We start from the raw sequence: 16859 nt of genomic DNA on the forward strand, positions 1-16859 counted from the left end.
AGATCTTTGTGTTCCAATATATAACTGGACGTTAGGTCGGTGTAATGCCATTCCAGGAAAATGAGTGTGCACTACTGAAGTGATCCAATAAGATCAAAATCACATGATCTGGTGGTCTCGGTAGTAGAATTGTAGAAGTTCTCTACCTATACGAAAGCACATCAAATAACCAACTGGAGGAGAGGTCTTTCTGGCGTAAAAATAGCAGTATTGTAGGTTCTTAGTAGACACCTACTTTAAGGAGACGACAATCACCATATAATATATAATTGTTGGATGAAAATGTGTGTGTGCGTGATTGCGTGGACGGGCAGCTATGAGTGTGTGAGAGACAGAAAGAGAACAGAGCAAGAGAGAGAGAGAGAGAGAGAGAGGTAACAGAGTAAGAGAGAGAGAGAAAGAAATAGAGAGTGTGACAGAGTGAAAGAAAGAATTAAAGAGATACAAAGAAAAAAAATGTAATCGGTAGAAAGTTATAGAGTAGAAACCGAAGGATAAGTGAAGACAGTTCATCGTCAGAATTTGATAAGATTTCTGTATCTAACTCTAATAGTCCGTCTCTACTACCACGGTATTAATATTTGAGATATTAGCTTATTTCTAAGGCAGAAGCAGCATTACGCAGTTGATCTTTTGTGCTACAGGTAAAGTTCATGTCGTATTGTCAATTTAACCACTGCGTATTGCACAAGCATTTGTAATCACTTAGTAGCAACAGTAATATTTTATGAGAATTCCAGATACTTTCAATTTCCTTTTAGTTCGTAAATCACAAGTTATTCGACTGAGATGATATTCTTAAGGCATTCTCCAGGAAATGCTCAACATGACACATCGCGTGTTAAAGAGCTGGTTTTAGGAATTACATGTAATCCAACTGCTGATGTTTCAAAGCTATCGTCTCCTCTGTGCCTGGCAAAATTCTGCTTTGATAGAAAATACATTTCCAGAATGCTGCGTAGTGGTAACAGGACACGTGATATTCTGTTCCTGAAGGGAAAAATCTTAAATCTTCAAACCTGCACCAATTTTATATACGTACTTTGAGAGAGAGAATATCCGCTTGAAATGAGTCAGCGTATGTGGCAGTTACGCAACCGTCTATCAGATACACCGTAGCACAATATTTGAGAACTCTATCAGTTTGAATTACAAATCCATGAGACCAGCTTCAACACCAGTTTCTGTCTAAAATATATTTTCACAACGTTTGGGTCGACCTGACGTAATAATTAAGAGACACACTTTCCAAAAAGACCAAACTGAGATCGAGCCTATAACTACATAATTGCGAAACACCAGCTAGTGTATTATACAGTAGCGTGAAACCAGTAATTGCTGGATTGTGAATACATGACGAAACATAGTAAAGAAAGTAGAACCGCATGAGGGCGAAACAAATTCCTTAAACGCCCTGCTATAATTGGAGGTGTACCTATGCACCTTTTTACTATACACATAAATGTCGGCGTTCGCATTCAAAGGGGAATACACACAATAGATATAATGTCTTATAATCAGATGTTGCATATGATAAATATTTTTCTAAAATTGTTGCTTTAGTTTCTATAATTCCATTCGATAAAGATCTATAGTACTTCATGTAGTTAATTTATATATATATATATATATATATATATATAAAGAGAGAGAGAGAGAGAGAGAGCAAGAGAGAGAGAGAGAGCGAGAGAGAGCGAGAGAGAGAGAGAGCGAGAGAGAGAGAGAGAGAGAGAGAGAGATAGAGAGAGAGAGAGAGAGAGATGAATATATGCTTTCTTTTTCATTTTAGGTACCTTATACAACGCTCATGGAGAATATTCGCCATGGCTCACAACGAGTGCAAAAGCTTCTTTTGAAAAACTATCTAAGGAGCTAATCAACCAATATTCACACTTCAAAATACCTGGTACTGGTCTATATGTAAGTTTGTTTATTGTCTCATACAACATATTAATGATTATATGTAGGAACTCCAGGTTAATTAAAAATAACAAAACAAATTTATAAATCTCTATGTATATAAATATAATGTAACATTCGTTTTTTACAAGCGCTGACATGTGTCTTGTAAGATAAAGATTAGATGATAATTTATTTTCGAATACAGAGACGCCGTGAGGACAGCAGATATATTGGGTGTCAGTTGTTTTAATCATTGCGTTTCAGGCATGATAATGCAGAGCCTTGAATGTTTTGATCGTTTAAATCGGTTGCAGTACTTAAGTTCTTAAGCCTGGTACCTGTTCTATCGCTTTATTTGTCGAACCGCTGGAAGACCTAAAGAAACAAGAGCCAGTTGTCAAGCAGAAATGAGGCACAAACACGCACACACACACACACACATACACACACACACACACACACACACACACACACACATGCGTATACATTCGATGTGTTTCGGTTAGTTACCTCTAAAACATCCCCACAGAACATTTTGATCGGCCTCGGATTGTAGTAGAAAACATGTCTGTAAGGTGCCATATGGTTCGGAAATAAACTTCTAAATTAGACAGCGTCCAAGAAAACGTTTCAGTCACTTATTAGCACTACCAGACGTCTGAAGGAATCGGGTAATCCTGCCCCTGTCAAAGCATAAAGAGCCACTATTCTGAAGGCACCCATGTCGCTACTACTCACATGAAGAACCACCGACTATTATTATGTGTCACAGAATATAATCCTTGTCTTCAAATTCAAACCTCTCTGGAACAATACCGCAGTCACCCCCCTCATTCCACATCGGCAGAGAGGTTTAGAGATAGGTACATCTCATTTTCACCGAAATGGGCATGGAAATTCGTCGGTCCGAGAGTCTGACTGCACTGATAACTACCAAATATAAATTTAGCGACCTGAGTTTATTGAGGTTGCCCTGTCTCCAAGATGACCCCAGGCCATGTGCATTTATACTGCATATTCCGAGCAAGGCCATGTTAGATTACGGAATTGAAATAGAAGAGCTTTCTATAGGGATTTTGTTCGAAAGGCGGGGATAGATGTTCATTCCCCATGGCTATATCTGGGTGCTCCCACCACCAGTTCTTATACACTCTTTTGCACATATTTCTCCTTCGGAATATTTGGTTTTCGTGGTGTGCTGTGTTTCTGGTTGCTTGGTTAAGGTTTATGTGTATTGGAGTGTTGTTTGGGGGTACGATGGAATCGCGGTGTGTTCTGTCTGTAGGGTTGTATATATGTTTTGTTAGTTCTTCATTTTTCGTATTTATTGCTCTGTAGTTAATGTCATTTAAGTGTTGTGTTAATGAATTTGGTTCTGCTTGTAAGGATTGTGTTTGTGATAATAACGGTGGTTATGTTAGTGATGGATTAGGTATTGTTGACGGTACTGGTGTAGCAGCTGCTGGGGATCGTTTTTCACAGTTTCTCAAAGGTTTTTGCACCTTTGATTTTATCAACTAGATTTGAGTTGTGATATTGTTTTTCTTTAATTTCCCAGATCTGGCTTTTTTTGCCATTTAGGTTTTTCATTGTCCTCTCCTTGGTCTCACAAAAGAAGTGTCTTGGGAAGATTTTGCTGTTGAATCCGTTGATAATGTAGTTGTTGATCTTGCGTATTCTGATCTTGTTCTTTTTGCTGCTGTCTGGAATCTGCAAGTCATTAGTTTTGGTGTATTTTCTCTTCTGTTTGCTGCTGTTTCTTACACTGTTATTGTTCTTGTTGTTGCTGCGACTGCTAAAGATACCTTGTAATTTTTGCTGTTACTGTTGTGTCTGCAGCTTTTGTGGTCACCTGCCTCTGCTAGTGCCATTGCAATTTTTATCGGCAAAAGTGGGTGTCTACGAGTCTCCGTTTTGCTACTACAGGCAAAAGAACTTCATATGATTTGTGTCCTCACTCCGTGGCACCGCGGATCTCTGCACTTAACTTGCACGTGAATTATAGTGCCAGCTAACCAAGATATAATGTCTACGACCGCGTCTAGACTTAATTGATCCATCTGCATTCACAATTTTGTGCCTTGAATCAATCGCTTTTTTTGTGTAGTTTCTGTGCCTGTAGGATATTTGTTTTGTCCTCTATATCCTGCAAAACCGCTGCCAACTAGAAGATATCTATTTCTGGGGAATGTCAGAAAATTTAATTCACGCTAACTCAAAGGGCCTGCTATATAGATACCAGAACCATTTTTTAAATTTCAGATATCAAACTGTAGTGTTTCATCCCTTCTCCTATGTATCAATGCTAATTTCTACAGTGCCACATCGCTTCTCCCTTGCAGCGTTGTTTTTCGTGTCCCGGACCGATCTTAGACGCTTTTCAATTTGTTGTTGTGAATCGTGTTCAAGCTTACCACTCTTTATTCCCATTGATTTCTTATATTATTGTTATACTGACTATGCTCTTTATAATAACCTCTGGGTTGTTAAGGGCAACCGGTTTTAATTTATTTTTAACATACTTCTTCAAATTTTTAAATTACGATTTGACAGCTTCACGTTTGTCTGTGCTTGGCAGAACATAGCAACGAAACCGTAACGCTCGATTTGTGGTTTTGATCGTTTTCAGCAAATTGGTGATGTTAATATTAGTATTGATGGCGGCAGCGGTTGAATCTGCACATGTTATATGTGTAAAATTGTTTCTTCTTTTAGCTTTTTGCAGTTGGTGATTCTATCTACATATTATGCTGATACGAGTTATTTCCATACTTGATAGATTATCTACTGGGAAGCGGGGAACAGACAGTGAAAGACAATTTCACCTTGAAAACCATCTCTCATACTCCTCTCTTCTTATTCAATATTTCGAAAAGAAATACAGTGCTCTCGAAATATCACACCTTAGCTCTGATAACAATAGCTTTTGCTCAGGCCCTTATAATCTGCTCAAATCCTGACTCACTATACAAACAACAAGGAAATGATCTAGTTCAAAACGGGGGCACCAGTATTTTCTTAACGAAACACTTTGAAACTTGGGACACTGGTAGAATGTGTCATATAAAACATCTTTTTCTCTTAGTCTTCTTAAGAAAAATTATTATATTGCAATTTATTTCATGTTAAAGTTGTCGTATTTCTGTAATTTCAACCAATGACTGACGTCCATTCAGCCGTAAAAATTAAGTGCTGACTACGTAAACAAACGATTCTCAAACGATTCTGGCGGTGATAAAATTATTATTTCCTTGTCAAAAAATGGCTGAAGCATATTGGCAGTAGCTAATAAACCTTTCTATTATAGGCACAAGGCCTGGTTTTTGAGGGAAGGAGCAAGTCAATTAGGGTTAGGGAAAACGAACACACGTGTGTTGCCTCTCTGCAAAATGTCAGAAGTAATGGAGATTAAATACGCTTTACACCACTTAAACTGCCAAAGGAGTAACTGTAAACAGTTGAATACTTGTCAGTGATTGGTTGAAATTATCGAAATAAGACAATTTTTTTACATGAATTAATTCGAATACAATTTTTTTTTCTGTTCTATAACACAAAATAGATAAGTATACGAAGTTTGAAAGTCTTTCGGTACCAAAAACACTACATAAAACATAAATGAAAACTGGTGCCCCCGTTTTGAACTAGATCCCAAGGAAACATAAGTGCACTTTTAACAATGAACATAAGTCAATAACTCAAAGAGCGTTCGCTACTCGTCTAGTCTTGGCGATAAACAACAAGAGCAACAACAACAACAATAATACGAGTAATATTAATAGTTCATATGCGTGTGTGTGTCTGTGTGTCTGTGAGAATATGGTCGCGTGTATTTGTTTTCCTTTTTTCTACTTGTATTCAACTTACTGATTGTCCTAAATTATATATATATAAATAATCCTCTAACTACCTAATATCGAGGTCTCATTCTTTTGTTGTCACTTTTTATTATTATTAAATTACCTCCCGTACACCGCAGCATTTTCTATAAGAGCCTAATACAACTTGTATTGAATAGTTGCTATTAATCGCTTGAGGAATTTCTCCCACAGAAAAATCTATGTATCGATTACTCAATGAAAAACATACCTATACCATTCAGGGAACTATACTCTAAAAAACTATTGGAGAAAATTACGGATCTTATTAAACGTATGAGATGGAAGAGCTTTCATTACAACAATGAAGAGTCTATCACAGAGAAATATACCATTAAATTAAATCAAAGAAATTAAATCAAAGAAATTAAATGAAAGAAAATTCAAGTACGTAGAAAACTTCGCAACACATCTACCGAAACTTATAAACAAAACCAAATTTCGTAAGTCCTTTAACATTTTTCAACAGAAACTTAAAAAAAGACATCGAAACTTTTTTTTAATGGCACTTTTTTTCTGATAAAACCAAGAACTTATACCTTGTAGACAATAGCATATACTCACCACTCCTACATAACGAATGGGAATAGCCCAATCGGATCCTGTGTACCTGCTCCGTCATATGACCCCATGCTCACATCGAAAGAACCCTCTACGTCAGCTGTTGTGACCCACTTTGTATTCTTGCTGAAGAGAAAGGGTTTTCTAGCATGGAGGATTATATCCTTCTCTTTTTTACTAACCTGTGTATAATCGCTTGCGAAAGTGAGGGCTTTATCTAGCAGTTTTCGAGAAAAAGATGCATAGAAATCTACAATATCAGATTGTGTAAATCTTGTTTTATTCTTATGTCTAATTACTTTAACAACTTCTATACTATTGGACCATTGTAGTAAATTAGTTGCCTCTCTAACTTTAGCATTGATTTTTCTTAAAATTTCTTCAATAATTATACCAATTTCTGATTTTGCAGGGTTAACTAGTCTGCATTTAGGATTAGATAGGAAGTTCTTTTGGTTGTCCTTAATAGTTATAAAGGCCTCTTTTTTTGAAGGATCTCTAATTTTTTTTATAATTTAAACCTAGCGGCGATGATACTAACTTCTTTAGTAATATCGTTATAAACTTGTGGTCTACATAACGATAATAATAATTATTATTAGTATCATTATTTTACGATTTTTACTTTGTATTATATTATACTTATTTATCGTGTATTTACTTATTCATTTTTCGATATGTGACTGTGGATTTTCACGGATGAGTTCATGAACTTTGGTTCTTTTCTCTAAAACTATATATATATATATATATATATATATATATATATATATATATATATATATATATATATATATATATATATATATATATATATATATTGCCCACACCGGGCTAAACATAGATTAGACAAAGAAGGACATACAAAGGAATTAAATCAATTACGTCGACCTCAGTGCATAACTGGTTCTTATTTAATTGGAACCGAAAGGATGAAGGGCAAAGTCGAGGTCAGTGGAATTTGAACTCAGTACTTAACGGCAGACGGAATACCGCATATATATATATATATATATGTATATATATATATATATGTGTGTGTGTGTGTGTGTGTGTGTGTGTGTGTGTGTGTGTGTGTGTGTTTGTGTGCGAATACGTATAGGTTCGCGTACACACTTACATACGTAGATATACACATACGCGGTTAGGCATTCACACGTTAAGTGTTATTCACATATGCAATGGAAATGTGAATAAATGCACTTAGCTTACATAAAGGAAAGAAAGAATGTCTTTCAAAATATTTTAAAAATTATTACATCAAATTATAGTTATTATAAACGTAAATTTGAAAAGCAACAACAGCTCAAGAATAGAAAAGGTTCATTATGAATACAATGTGCTTCGAATTTGTGAAGAATTCATTTCTACAGATAAACATCAACATGTTTATATATAAGAGATGTTCCTGTAAAGAATTTGAATGACATAAATTATAATAGTAACGCTTTTTTTCCTGACGCAGGAAAATATCGCTCGCTCGACTAGATACAGTGTAAAACTTGCATTCAGTGTTTTGTGAATAGAAACTTTGTTAACACATGATGCTGAAATACTTCAATATATAACTCTCCCTTTTGTTTACCTCTTTTTTTTTTGTTGTTGCTTCAAATTGATATGCTGATAAATACGATATTAGTTTGAAAATTCTTATGCTAAGCTTGATGTTAGTTATTACACATTGTACATTGGTAACATATGGAAATGAACGAGCAAATGTATCTCTATCTGCATAAAGATAAGTTTCTAGTCCACCTGGTGCGTCTCAAATGTACATGGACCTCAGCTAGTCGGGTAATATGATTGTTGGAAGATCCAACTTGGATTTCCATAGGTGATTAATAAAGGGCAAGAGCGACGACGTGCTCAGAGAGATTCTGGCCATCGTGCGGTGGATCAACTTTCTGGTATCTTCTGGAGGACTTTTGGCCTGGGAACTATTGTTAACTTCCAGAAATCCCTGGCCTGGCAGTGCTACGTAAAACGCCATTAGTTCTAGATAAGATTTACAGGTACGGGTGTGCATTCAGTCGGACTTGTCTGAGATGCACCGTTGCGAATGTTCCCGTATAGTGTTCGCGCATTGCTGACTCGTGGAGCTTTGTCAAACAGTTATTGTCGCGTGTAGGATGGATTCGGTTATCGTCCGAGTCCTTTGTGAAGATCGCCCCGCCTCATGTCTTTGGCCGTGGAGGGAGGGCAGCTTTTCTCTCTCTGGTGGCTATGACGTAATATTTGTGTGGTGGACGCAATTGAAATTTTTGAAGACGGGCAACTTCCTATTTAGCCAAGGACTCATAGATTTTTGAGATTCCACATGAAAAGGAAAATGAGCCTACAGAGGGATGGACTGTCACCGAGTAAGTTCGTTGGAGTGTGGGCGAATATGGAAATAATGGCTATGTGAATAGGCCTACACTAGGTGTGCGCCTGTAAGCAGGATTGAAGGTAGAAGTGAGGGGTACCTTCCAGTGGAGCCTTTGGTGTTAAAGTGTCCGAGGTGCGTGAGGTCTCTTTGATCTCCTTACGGTGGAACTCCTCCCCTATTGGGGAAGCATATTATTGATTTAATCTCTTTGTTAATCGTTGTGTTTATTTGCTGTTTACGCGTTTAACCTCACTGTCCCTCGTCTATGTATCGTCCTCTATATTGTGCGTTCGGCCCTGATAGCCAATAAAGAAATTATTATTATTATTATTATTATTAGTAGTAGTAGTAGTAGTAGTAGTAGTAGTGTTGCTGCTGCAGTTTTGATTGTTGTAGTGGTCTTGGCAATATTGCTATAGTATCTACACTGATTTGTGTGTCTTTAATGTTTTTTTTGTTGCTCGGATTTTGCCGACGTCAGCTTTGCTTTACATATTTTCGAGACCCATATAGTACTGGGGTTGATGTTATCCTGTATTCATTCTCTCTTAAAATTTCTGGCATTCTGCCAAATTGAAAACCATCACATAGAATGTGATGTAACAATATATAACAAACTCATTGTTGTTGGCACTCCATCACTTACGACGACGAGAGTTCCTGTTAATCCGATCAACAGGACAGCCTGCTCGTGAAATTAGCGTGCAAGTGGCTGAGCACTCCACAGACACGTGTACCCTTAACGTAGTTCTCTGGGATATTCAGCGTGACACAGAGTGTGATAAGGCTGGCCCTTTGAATTACAGGCACAGCAGAAACAGGAAGTAAGAATGAGAGAAAGTTGTGGTGAAAGAGTACAGCAGGTTTCGCCACCATTCCCTGCCGGATCCTCGTGGAGCTTTAGGTGTTTTCGCTCAATAAACACTCACAAAGCCCTGTCTGGGAATCAAAACCGCGATCCTATGACCGCGAGTCCGCTGCCCTAGCTACTGAGCCATTGCACCTCCACAACAAACTCATACCCTCCATTATAAATATGATTATTGCAGTAATTCACATAACACAGTTGTACCGATATCGTCTCTAAACTCTCAGCAGCAGAGAATACCAACAATGAAATCTCTTCCAGACAAATGACTGAAGATCACGTCCTATCTTCCTAAATAAACAACACACTGCATAATGCATGGCTATATTCTCCTAAAATGACATATTCGATCATAGGTCTACTCGATCAAGATGGCGTTATACGACACAAACAAAAACAGATCCGACATCTTTCAGGACAAACTTTACAGTTTCAAAATTCGTTTAAATATTATTTATTTCATTGTTGTTTACAAATATGAGATTTGCCTTTGAGCATATACATTTAGTTCCAGTAATTAATCTTTAATTACTTGAAATTATCCCAACACTTGTTATTGAGAATTTCTAAGACTAACCAGTAGAATTTTTTGTTTTGTTTTCCTTCAACTAAAATAGTAATCTCATTTGGGAAATGTTTGTGTTGGTCGTTAGGTACACCAATTCTTAATATAGATTCAAGTGTATTTTATTATTTAAAAGCATTTGGTGGATTCTATCATCTCTTCTCTGTCACCTCTCTATAAATCTACAAATTTATCCTTTCATATATGTTAAGTTTACACAAATGCGTCTATCTATATACATTTAAATGCGGGTGTGCGACTTATGTTGTTGATTTACTTCAGATATTCCTCTTAGAACACTTTTATTTAAAAAAATATAGGCGGATTTTATACCGGTCTCGACAATATGCAGTCAATAGCTCAAGTAACTGAATTTCTCGTCTATAAATTAACATGTTAGTGGCTGAGTTATCTACTTGGTCGTGTTCCATTAATACGATTTTCAGATTAAATTAGCTGAACACGATGTGAATTACAACCCAGAGAGAAAGAGCGAGAAAGGAATACAGTGATAATTATAATGACACGCAAACAGATATATATATATATAAATATATATATATATATATATATATATATATATATATATATATATATATATATAGAGAGAGAGAGAGAGAGAGAGAGAGAGAGAGAGAGGTGGGGGGAATAGAGAGGGAGAGCGCGAGAAAGACTGTGTTTGAGAAAGAGATAATATCTTCGTGAAACAGAGAGAGAGAGAATATGTAAGAGAGAGAGAGAGAGAGAGAGAGAGAGAGAGATACATAAAGTGACAGATAGAGGAATGGACCTATCACAAGACTGGTAATTTACTTATTGACCCCGAAATGAGAAAAGAGAAATTTATCACGGCGAAATTTGGACTGTCATGTGTAAATATTAGTGCTATGCTTTGCGGCTGACAGTTTGATTATTATATTAATTCACATCCATTTAATTATGCCTCATATGCCACAAAATCAACTAATACCTATTGGTATTTGACCCGTTTTCATATCTAAACAATGAACTGGATGAACAACGAGGAAGGCAAGGAAGTGAAATGGCAGAATTATTTACATCATGGGAAATAAATCTCCACATCATTTGTTCCGGTTCATTTCATCCAGAATTCAAATTCCGCTAAGACAGACATTGCCTTTCATAATTTGAGGGTCTATGAAATGAAGTAACAGTAAAGTACTGGTGTCAATGTTATCGACTAACGCCCTCCCGTTTAGACTGCTGTATAAATCAGAAACCATCATATGACAAGAATTATTAAGAAAACTTGTAATTCCACTTTCATTAATTGTTGAACAATATGATCGAGCAAATTAGCAAAGTTTGTGTTTCTGTGTTTTTGATTAACACGCGGTATGCCCTAATTGTAGATATATACTAACAAAAACCTTTCTTTCACTAGCCAACCTGCTTTGTTTCCTCTTCGGCTCAATTATCTTAAATTTCTTTACGCGATTTATCATCCTCGTATTGTTAATTTCGGAATCAAAAACGGTGAGCTGCTGATTCGTTAGCACTCCAGGCAATACGTTTGCGGCATTTCGTGAGTCTTCCGTTTTGAGTTCAAATTACTCCGTGTTGAGGTTCATGTAATCGACTTACCACTTGTACTGAATCTGCAGGCCTTGCGCCAAAATTTGAAATCATTTTTAGTTTTGGAAGTTAAAGGGTATATTTTCAAGTAAATTCTTGGCGTTCTCTCGCAAGTTGAGAAAATGACATATACGTTTTCAAGATTGATTTCGATAATTAATGCCTAAGATAAAGTTACATTTATTCTTCAAGGCTTATCAAGGCTCAGGAGAATGTTACGAAAGAAAATATATGAGAAGAATTCCTACGCTTCCAAAGTAATCACGTAATTTGTATTCTATATAATTATAGAGAAAGTGCATCAGATATTGCATTTTGAAAAAAAGAAACAAACATAGAACTCTCGTGACAGATTATGTGGCTTATGCGCCGCCTGCAACATTAATGAGTTAGATTTGGAAATAGATTATACAGAACTACAGCATACTAAAAAATTAACTTCAACATTTTCAAATTAATAGTACATTCAATTTTCAAAATGGTACATTTTATATATCATATTATTTTTACTCAAGTGGGAGATAAATTGAGTTATAAACTCACACACACACGAGCGCGCTCATATATGTATGTATGTATGTATGTATGTATGTATGTATATATATGTGTGTATATATATATATATATATATATATATATATATATATATATATATATATGCTGAAATGTACGCACCCACACATACACTCATATAAATATACATACGTACATATATATATATATATATATATATATATATATATATATATATATATATGGCATAAGGTTTTAATATATCGTTATTACCTCTCTCATTTCTTTTTTCGTATCTTATAACCTAACTATATAAATTATGGGTTTCAATTCCTTCGTATCAATTAGAATGAATAAATCAAATACGAAATTGACTTTGGCGCCATTGATGAGAATCACATAAATACTGAATCCAAGTATATGACACCCTTGCTATGCTCAATATCTGAAAAGTTCTTTAAGTATTTAAGATAATTTATACCTTCACATCGTATTGTCTTCACATCCGTACATAAATGTTAAGCTTAGTCAGAATATAAGTATCTAATTGAAAATGCATTCTTTTTTCATTTATATTCATAGTCTGCTTTTGTTGATTGAAAGATATGCATCCATTTGATTAAAGATAAGTTTTGCCATTGGAAATCGAAAGTTGTTGCGTATCACTGCGTAAGGCCGAAGTTTTGCTCGGCAATACGTGAACACATGATGTAGTAATTCGAGCCCCTACAAATAGCAGATAAACGTCACTCAAACGACAGAGATAGTTTTAGATTCTATGACAAAATGGATGCATATCAGTATATCGTGCTTCAGAGATACACGCACGCGCGCTTTCACAAAATTGGGTGTGCATAAATGGAAGTTTTTGATCATAAGTCTGCACTGTCTGGATGAGTAAATGATCACAAACATTGTGAAACAAACCGACGATGGCGCAGCTACATGATTGCTTAACCAGCAAGAAAGAGATGTTAATTCACTCAGCCCGCAATTGGTCTTCATCCTGAAATTACACGCTGTGTTATGAATATGAATTTACAGATATAGACAATTTAATAATATAGACAAGAAAGGCTAAAATTCTAGGCATGTTATTCTTTCTTGTACTACGCTTTCTCATTTAGAAGACAGCTGTTGTTATATAGGAACAATAAATCGAACTATAAGCTGAATATTGCAAGTTCAATGCTCTAATTTATATTCGTTCTCCTCTTATTGTAGATGTTCAGCAATCAGCGCATTACCTGAATCATTAGCGCGTCGTGCAGAATATGAATAATAATTGTCCATGCTCAAATATCACATATGTTAAATGTGTCATACGTTCAATGAAAGTGTGTGTTTGTGAGTGGTGTGTATGTGTGTGTGTGTGTGTGTGTGTGTGTGCGTGTGCGTGTATGTGTGTGGTATTGATAAATACAAGTTGCTATGCCTAAATTTTACGAATTAATACGTTTCCCTTTTATCAGAAATAACTTCATGTATAATAAATATTAAAGAAGATGCTAGCTGACATAGAAGAATGGAAGCCATTTGAATATTACAACAGGATTTTCTGTATCATAATTACGCACCGGGTATCAAAATGCCGACATGATGATTGCAGCACATTGCTCGGCGAACAGTGTAAAAACAGTAAGACGTAATGTGGATACCTGAAATTATCACGGCTACATATTCAAATCTTTCAAGAGGGATTTAGGCTGAAAATCTGTCAGATGCATGACACTGCCAGAAGCTTTTGCCATATTCCTGTTGGAAGGGGTTGGTGCTGGAAGTCCATATGCTCTTCCTCAAGAAGAGTTAGAATTGGTTGCCGGAGAATTTCTACAACTTCATCATGTGCAATATCTAGCCTCCTGATTTCCGCGCTTGTACACCCATAGATTGCTATGTGTGGGACACCATCGTGAAAGGCATCTCCCGCTCAGCATACAAAACCGAAACAGAGCTGGTAGCTGAGGTCAAGGCCATGTTTGAAGATCTTCCTAGGAATACAACGAGGAACGTACACCTCAGATCCCGAAGCCATTTTGAGACGTTTAGTTGAAGCTGAAGTCGACTACTTTGGGCAAACTGTTATCTACCCGCCATCATTCTTTGTATGCTTCCTTAACTTTTGTGGATGAGATATTGCGTTTCGTGCTGTCAGATTTATAGCAAAATCCCTGTACAGTATCATTCCAGGGCTGAGGACTAGCGTAATTTCAAGTGTTTTGAACGAAATATGTTTCGTTCTTTTTACGCTGAAACTCTGCGTTGTGCTGTTATTTCCCCTCCTACCATTACAAGAATCGGTTAACTCTGATCGACATCTAGTGACTCACGGAAATATATAATTAGGTGACGCGACATGTTGATCACAATATCTCATTGACATTAATATCAAAATCACTCGGATCCTTCATTGATGCTTTTAAAATACTGATTGCTAATATTGGCTCAAATCTAATGCTTTATACGGTGGAAGGTAAAGTTGGTAATAGAGAAAGCAGTATATGACTGAGTATTTACGTAATGTTAGAGTTTACAATATCAGAATCAGTTCATTCATTACTCTTCGATGCCACTGCTTTAAAGTTACGCGTATTTGCATCTGAACAGCGCATGGGACAACAGCACTTTCCACTATTTGTCGATTGAAGACATGCGCAAGAATTGTTTTAATCTCCAATCTTCACTTCCAGTTCTTAAATTCTCCGATTACTTTTAAATGAATTGATCAAGTTCACTTTTGTCCATGAGTTGTCTTCAAAAACGTTCAGAACTTTGCTCGAATTCGCTAACATTATATTCAATTGCGTTCTCCCATGCCAGCAAAGAAACGTATACTTTCCTCTGCCTGACAAAACTGTAAGACAAATGAAGATTATAAATATAAGACACATGTAGGTTATATCGCAGCATTTCTGAAATGCATTGCAGCATTTCTTCCAACTTTACCTTCTGAGTTGACATGGCGCTGATTTCCCCTTCATTCTTTCGAGGTTGATAAAAGTACCAGCTGAACACTGGCGTTAACATAATCTACTTCTGCTCTCTGTTAAAATTGCTTTCCTTGTTCCACAATTTCAAACTGATATTTATCAGCATTTATACGGTTTATTCACACAATGGAAACCGGATTGTAGTCAGCTGAATAACAAATGGGATGGTGTATTTATAAATTGTTGTGACGAGAAGCAACGAAGAATTTACTTAAAATTAACAAAATTTCAATGTTTACTGTAGGATATCATTTTACTGTTTACTCATGTAATATAATAGTTGTTTGATAAAGATGTCCCCAAGATATTTAGTAAAAATAATATTCAGCATTCAAATAATGTATTAAAGAATTTCTTCAGTCACTATTATACATATTAACTTCATGAGATACACAGTAATTAATGAAAGAGCTAGTAGTTATAATTACTACATTCTTTGAATTTTGAATTTACAAGTCTCTGTTTTCCATTCTACTCAACCTACGCACATTTTAATTATGATAAGATATAAAGAAATCTAGTTTCCTAAGCTTCACAACTTAAAATAATTTAGATGAGATCTATTATTTACTTGGCAATACGTTTAACCTATATTAGTCTTAGTTTCTTCTATACAATATGAGAAGAGGGAACTGAATATTTTAAAAAAGATGGCTTCTTTGCTTAAAACCATGATTGTGTCTAATCATAACAATTCTTTCCTGCCCATGCAATTTCTTATCCGTTATAATAAACATTAATGAGGTTATAACTTGCCATAGAAGTTTTTCAAAAAGGAAATACTTCTCCCACATTTTCTGTACAATACTGGAGCTCTCCGGCATATAAGTTCTTAATGGCTTTCTTGAAATAAAATTCTTATATATATTTATATCATTTTTACTTCCAAGAAACATCAATCAATAGCACTCCTTGTTAAAATTTTTCGACTTTTTCTTTTGTTATGTATATTTATACCGTACTGGTGCAAGCTTGTTTTTCTCTTGAAAAAGAGAGCAGTGTATAAGAAGATGTATTTCATCTTACACTATGTAGCTCAAATAACACCTATTATAATGTTTTTTTTCGCCAAGGAATTTGCTTCCTCATTTTCATCAAACAGATGGTACTTATTCTCTTACAACCAGTAAAACAACAACATACATTTCACCTACTAGGAGTTTATGTATCACATCTTAAATGCAGTCGATATTACAATTATAGTGTATTCATTGTTATTGCTGACATTAAAGCATACCTTGCTGTTTCTTACTGTTATCTTATTATCTTGTTGTTAGTAATATACATCGGTTCAAAAATACATCGTGTATATTTCTTTCTTGAAAAAGATTTCGGTACAACCAAGAAAACATGTAGATTAACGTTTCAAAGTAACGAATTTTTGATAACTTCTAAAAATCATTTGTCGATTCTCGGATAACTATTATCCTAAGCGCGCAGTGTGTATCTGAGTATGCACTCTGTCAATTTCTATACGGAAATAGCTGCATAGCATTCTTATTTTACCTATGTTTGCAATTTAATAGCTAAGTTGATGGAAATAATTCTGTTTTGCAATGGAAAATCACGACAGGCTTATATGTGTTATATATTAATCGAAATGTAGAAGTATCACGGT

At 35.6% G+C, this 16859-nt stretch overlaps 1 protein-coding gene across 3 annotated transcripts in view; it reads left to right on the forward strand.

Annotated features, from left to right (window-relative positions):
• The window catches only part of LOC106877777 (neprilysin), a 323337-nt gene that overhangs the window by 258417 nt on the left and 48061 nt on the right, over positions 1–16859 (forward strand). For all 3 annotated transcript variants that reach the window (XR_016242904.1, XM_089356536.1, XM_089356538.1), the window contains one exon: positions 1790–1920. Coding sequence is in view for 2 of the 3 variants with exons in the window: in XM_089356536.1 (XP_089212662.1) it covers positions 1790–1920 (131 nt within the window). In the remaining variant the exon portion in view is untranslated. The remainder of the gene's footprint in view (positions 1–1789; positions 1921–16859) is intronic.

The sequence above is a fragment of the Octopus bimaculoides genome, chromosome 8 (assembly GCF_046866305.1).
Source record: "Octopus bimaculoides isolate indiv1 chromosome 8, ASM4686630v1, whole genome shotgun sequence".
Lineage (NCBI taxonomy): Eukaryota > Metazoa > Mollusca > Cephalopoda > Octopoda > Octopodidae > Octopus > Octopus bimaculoides.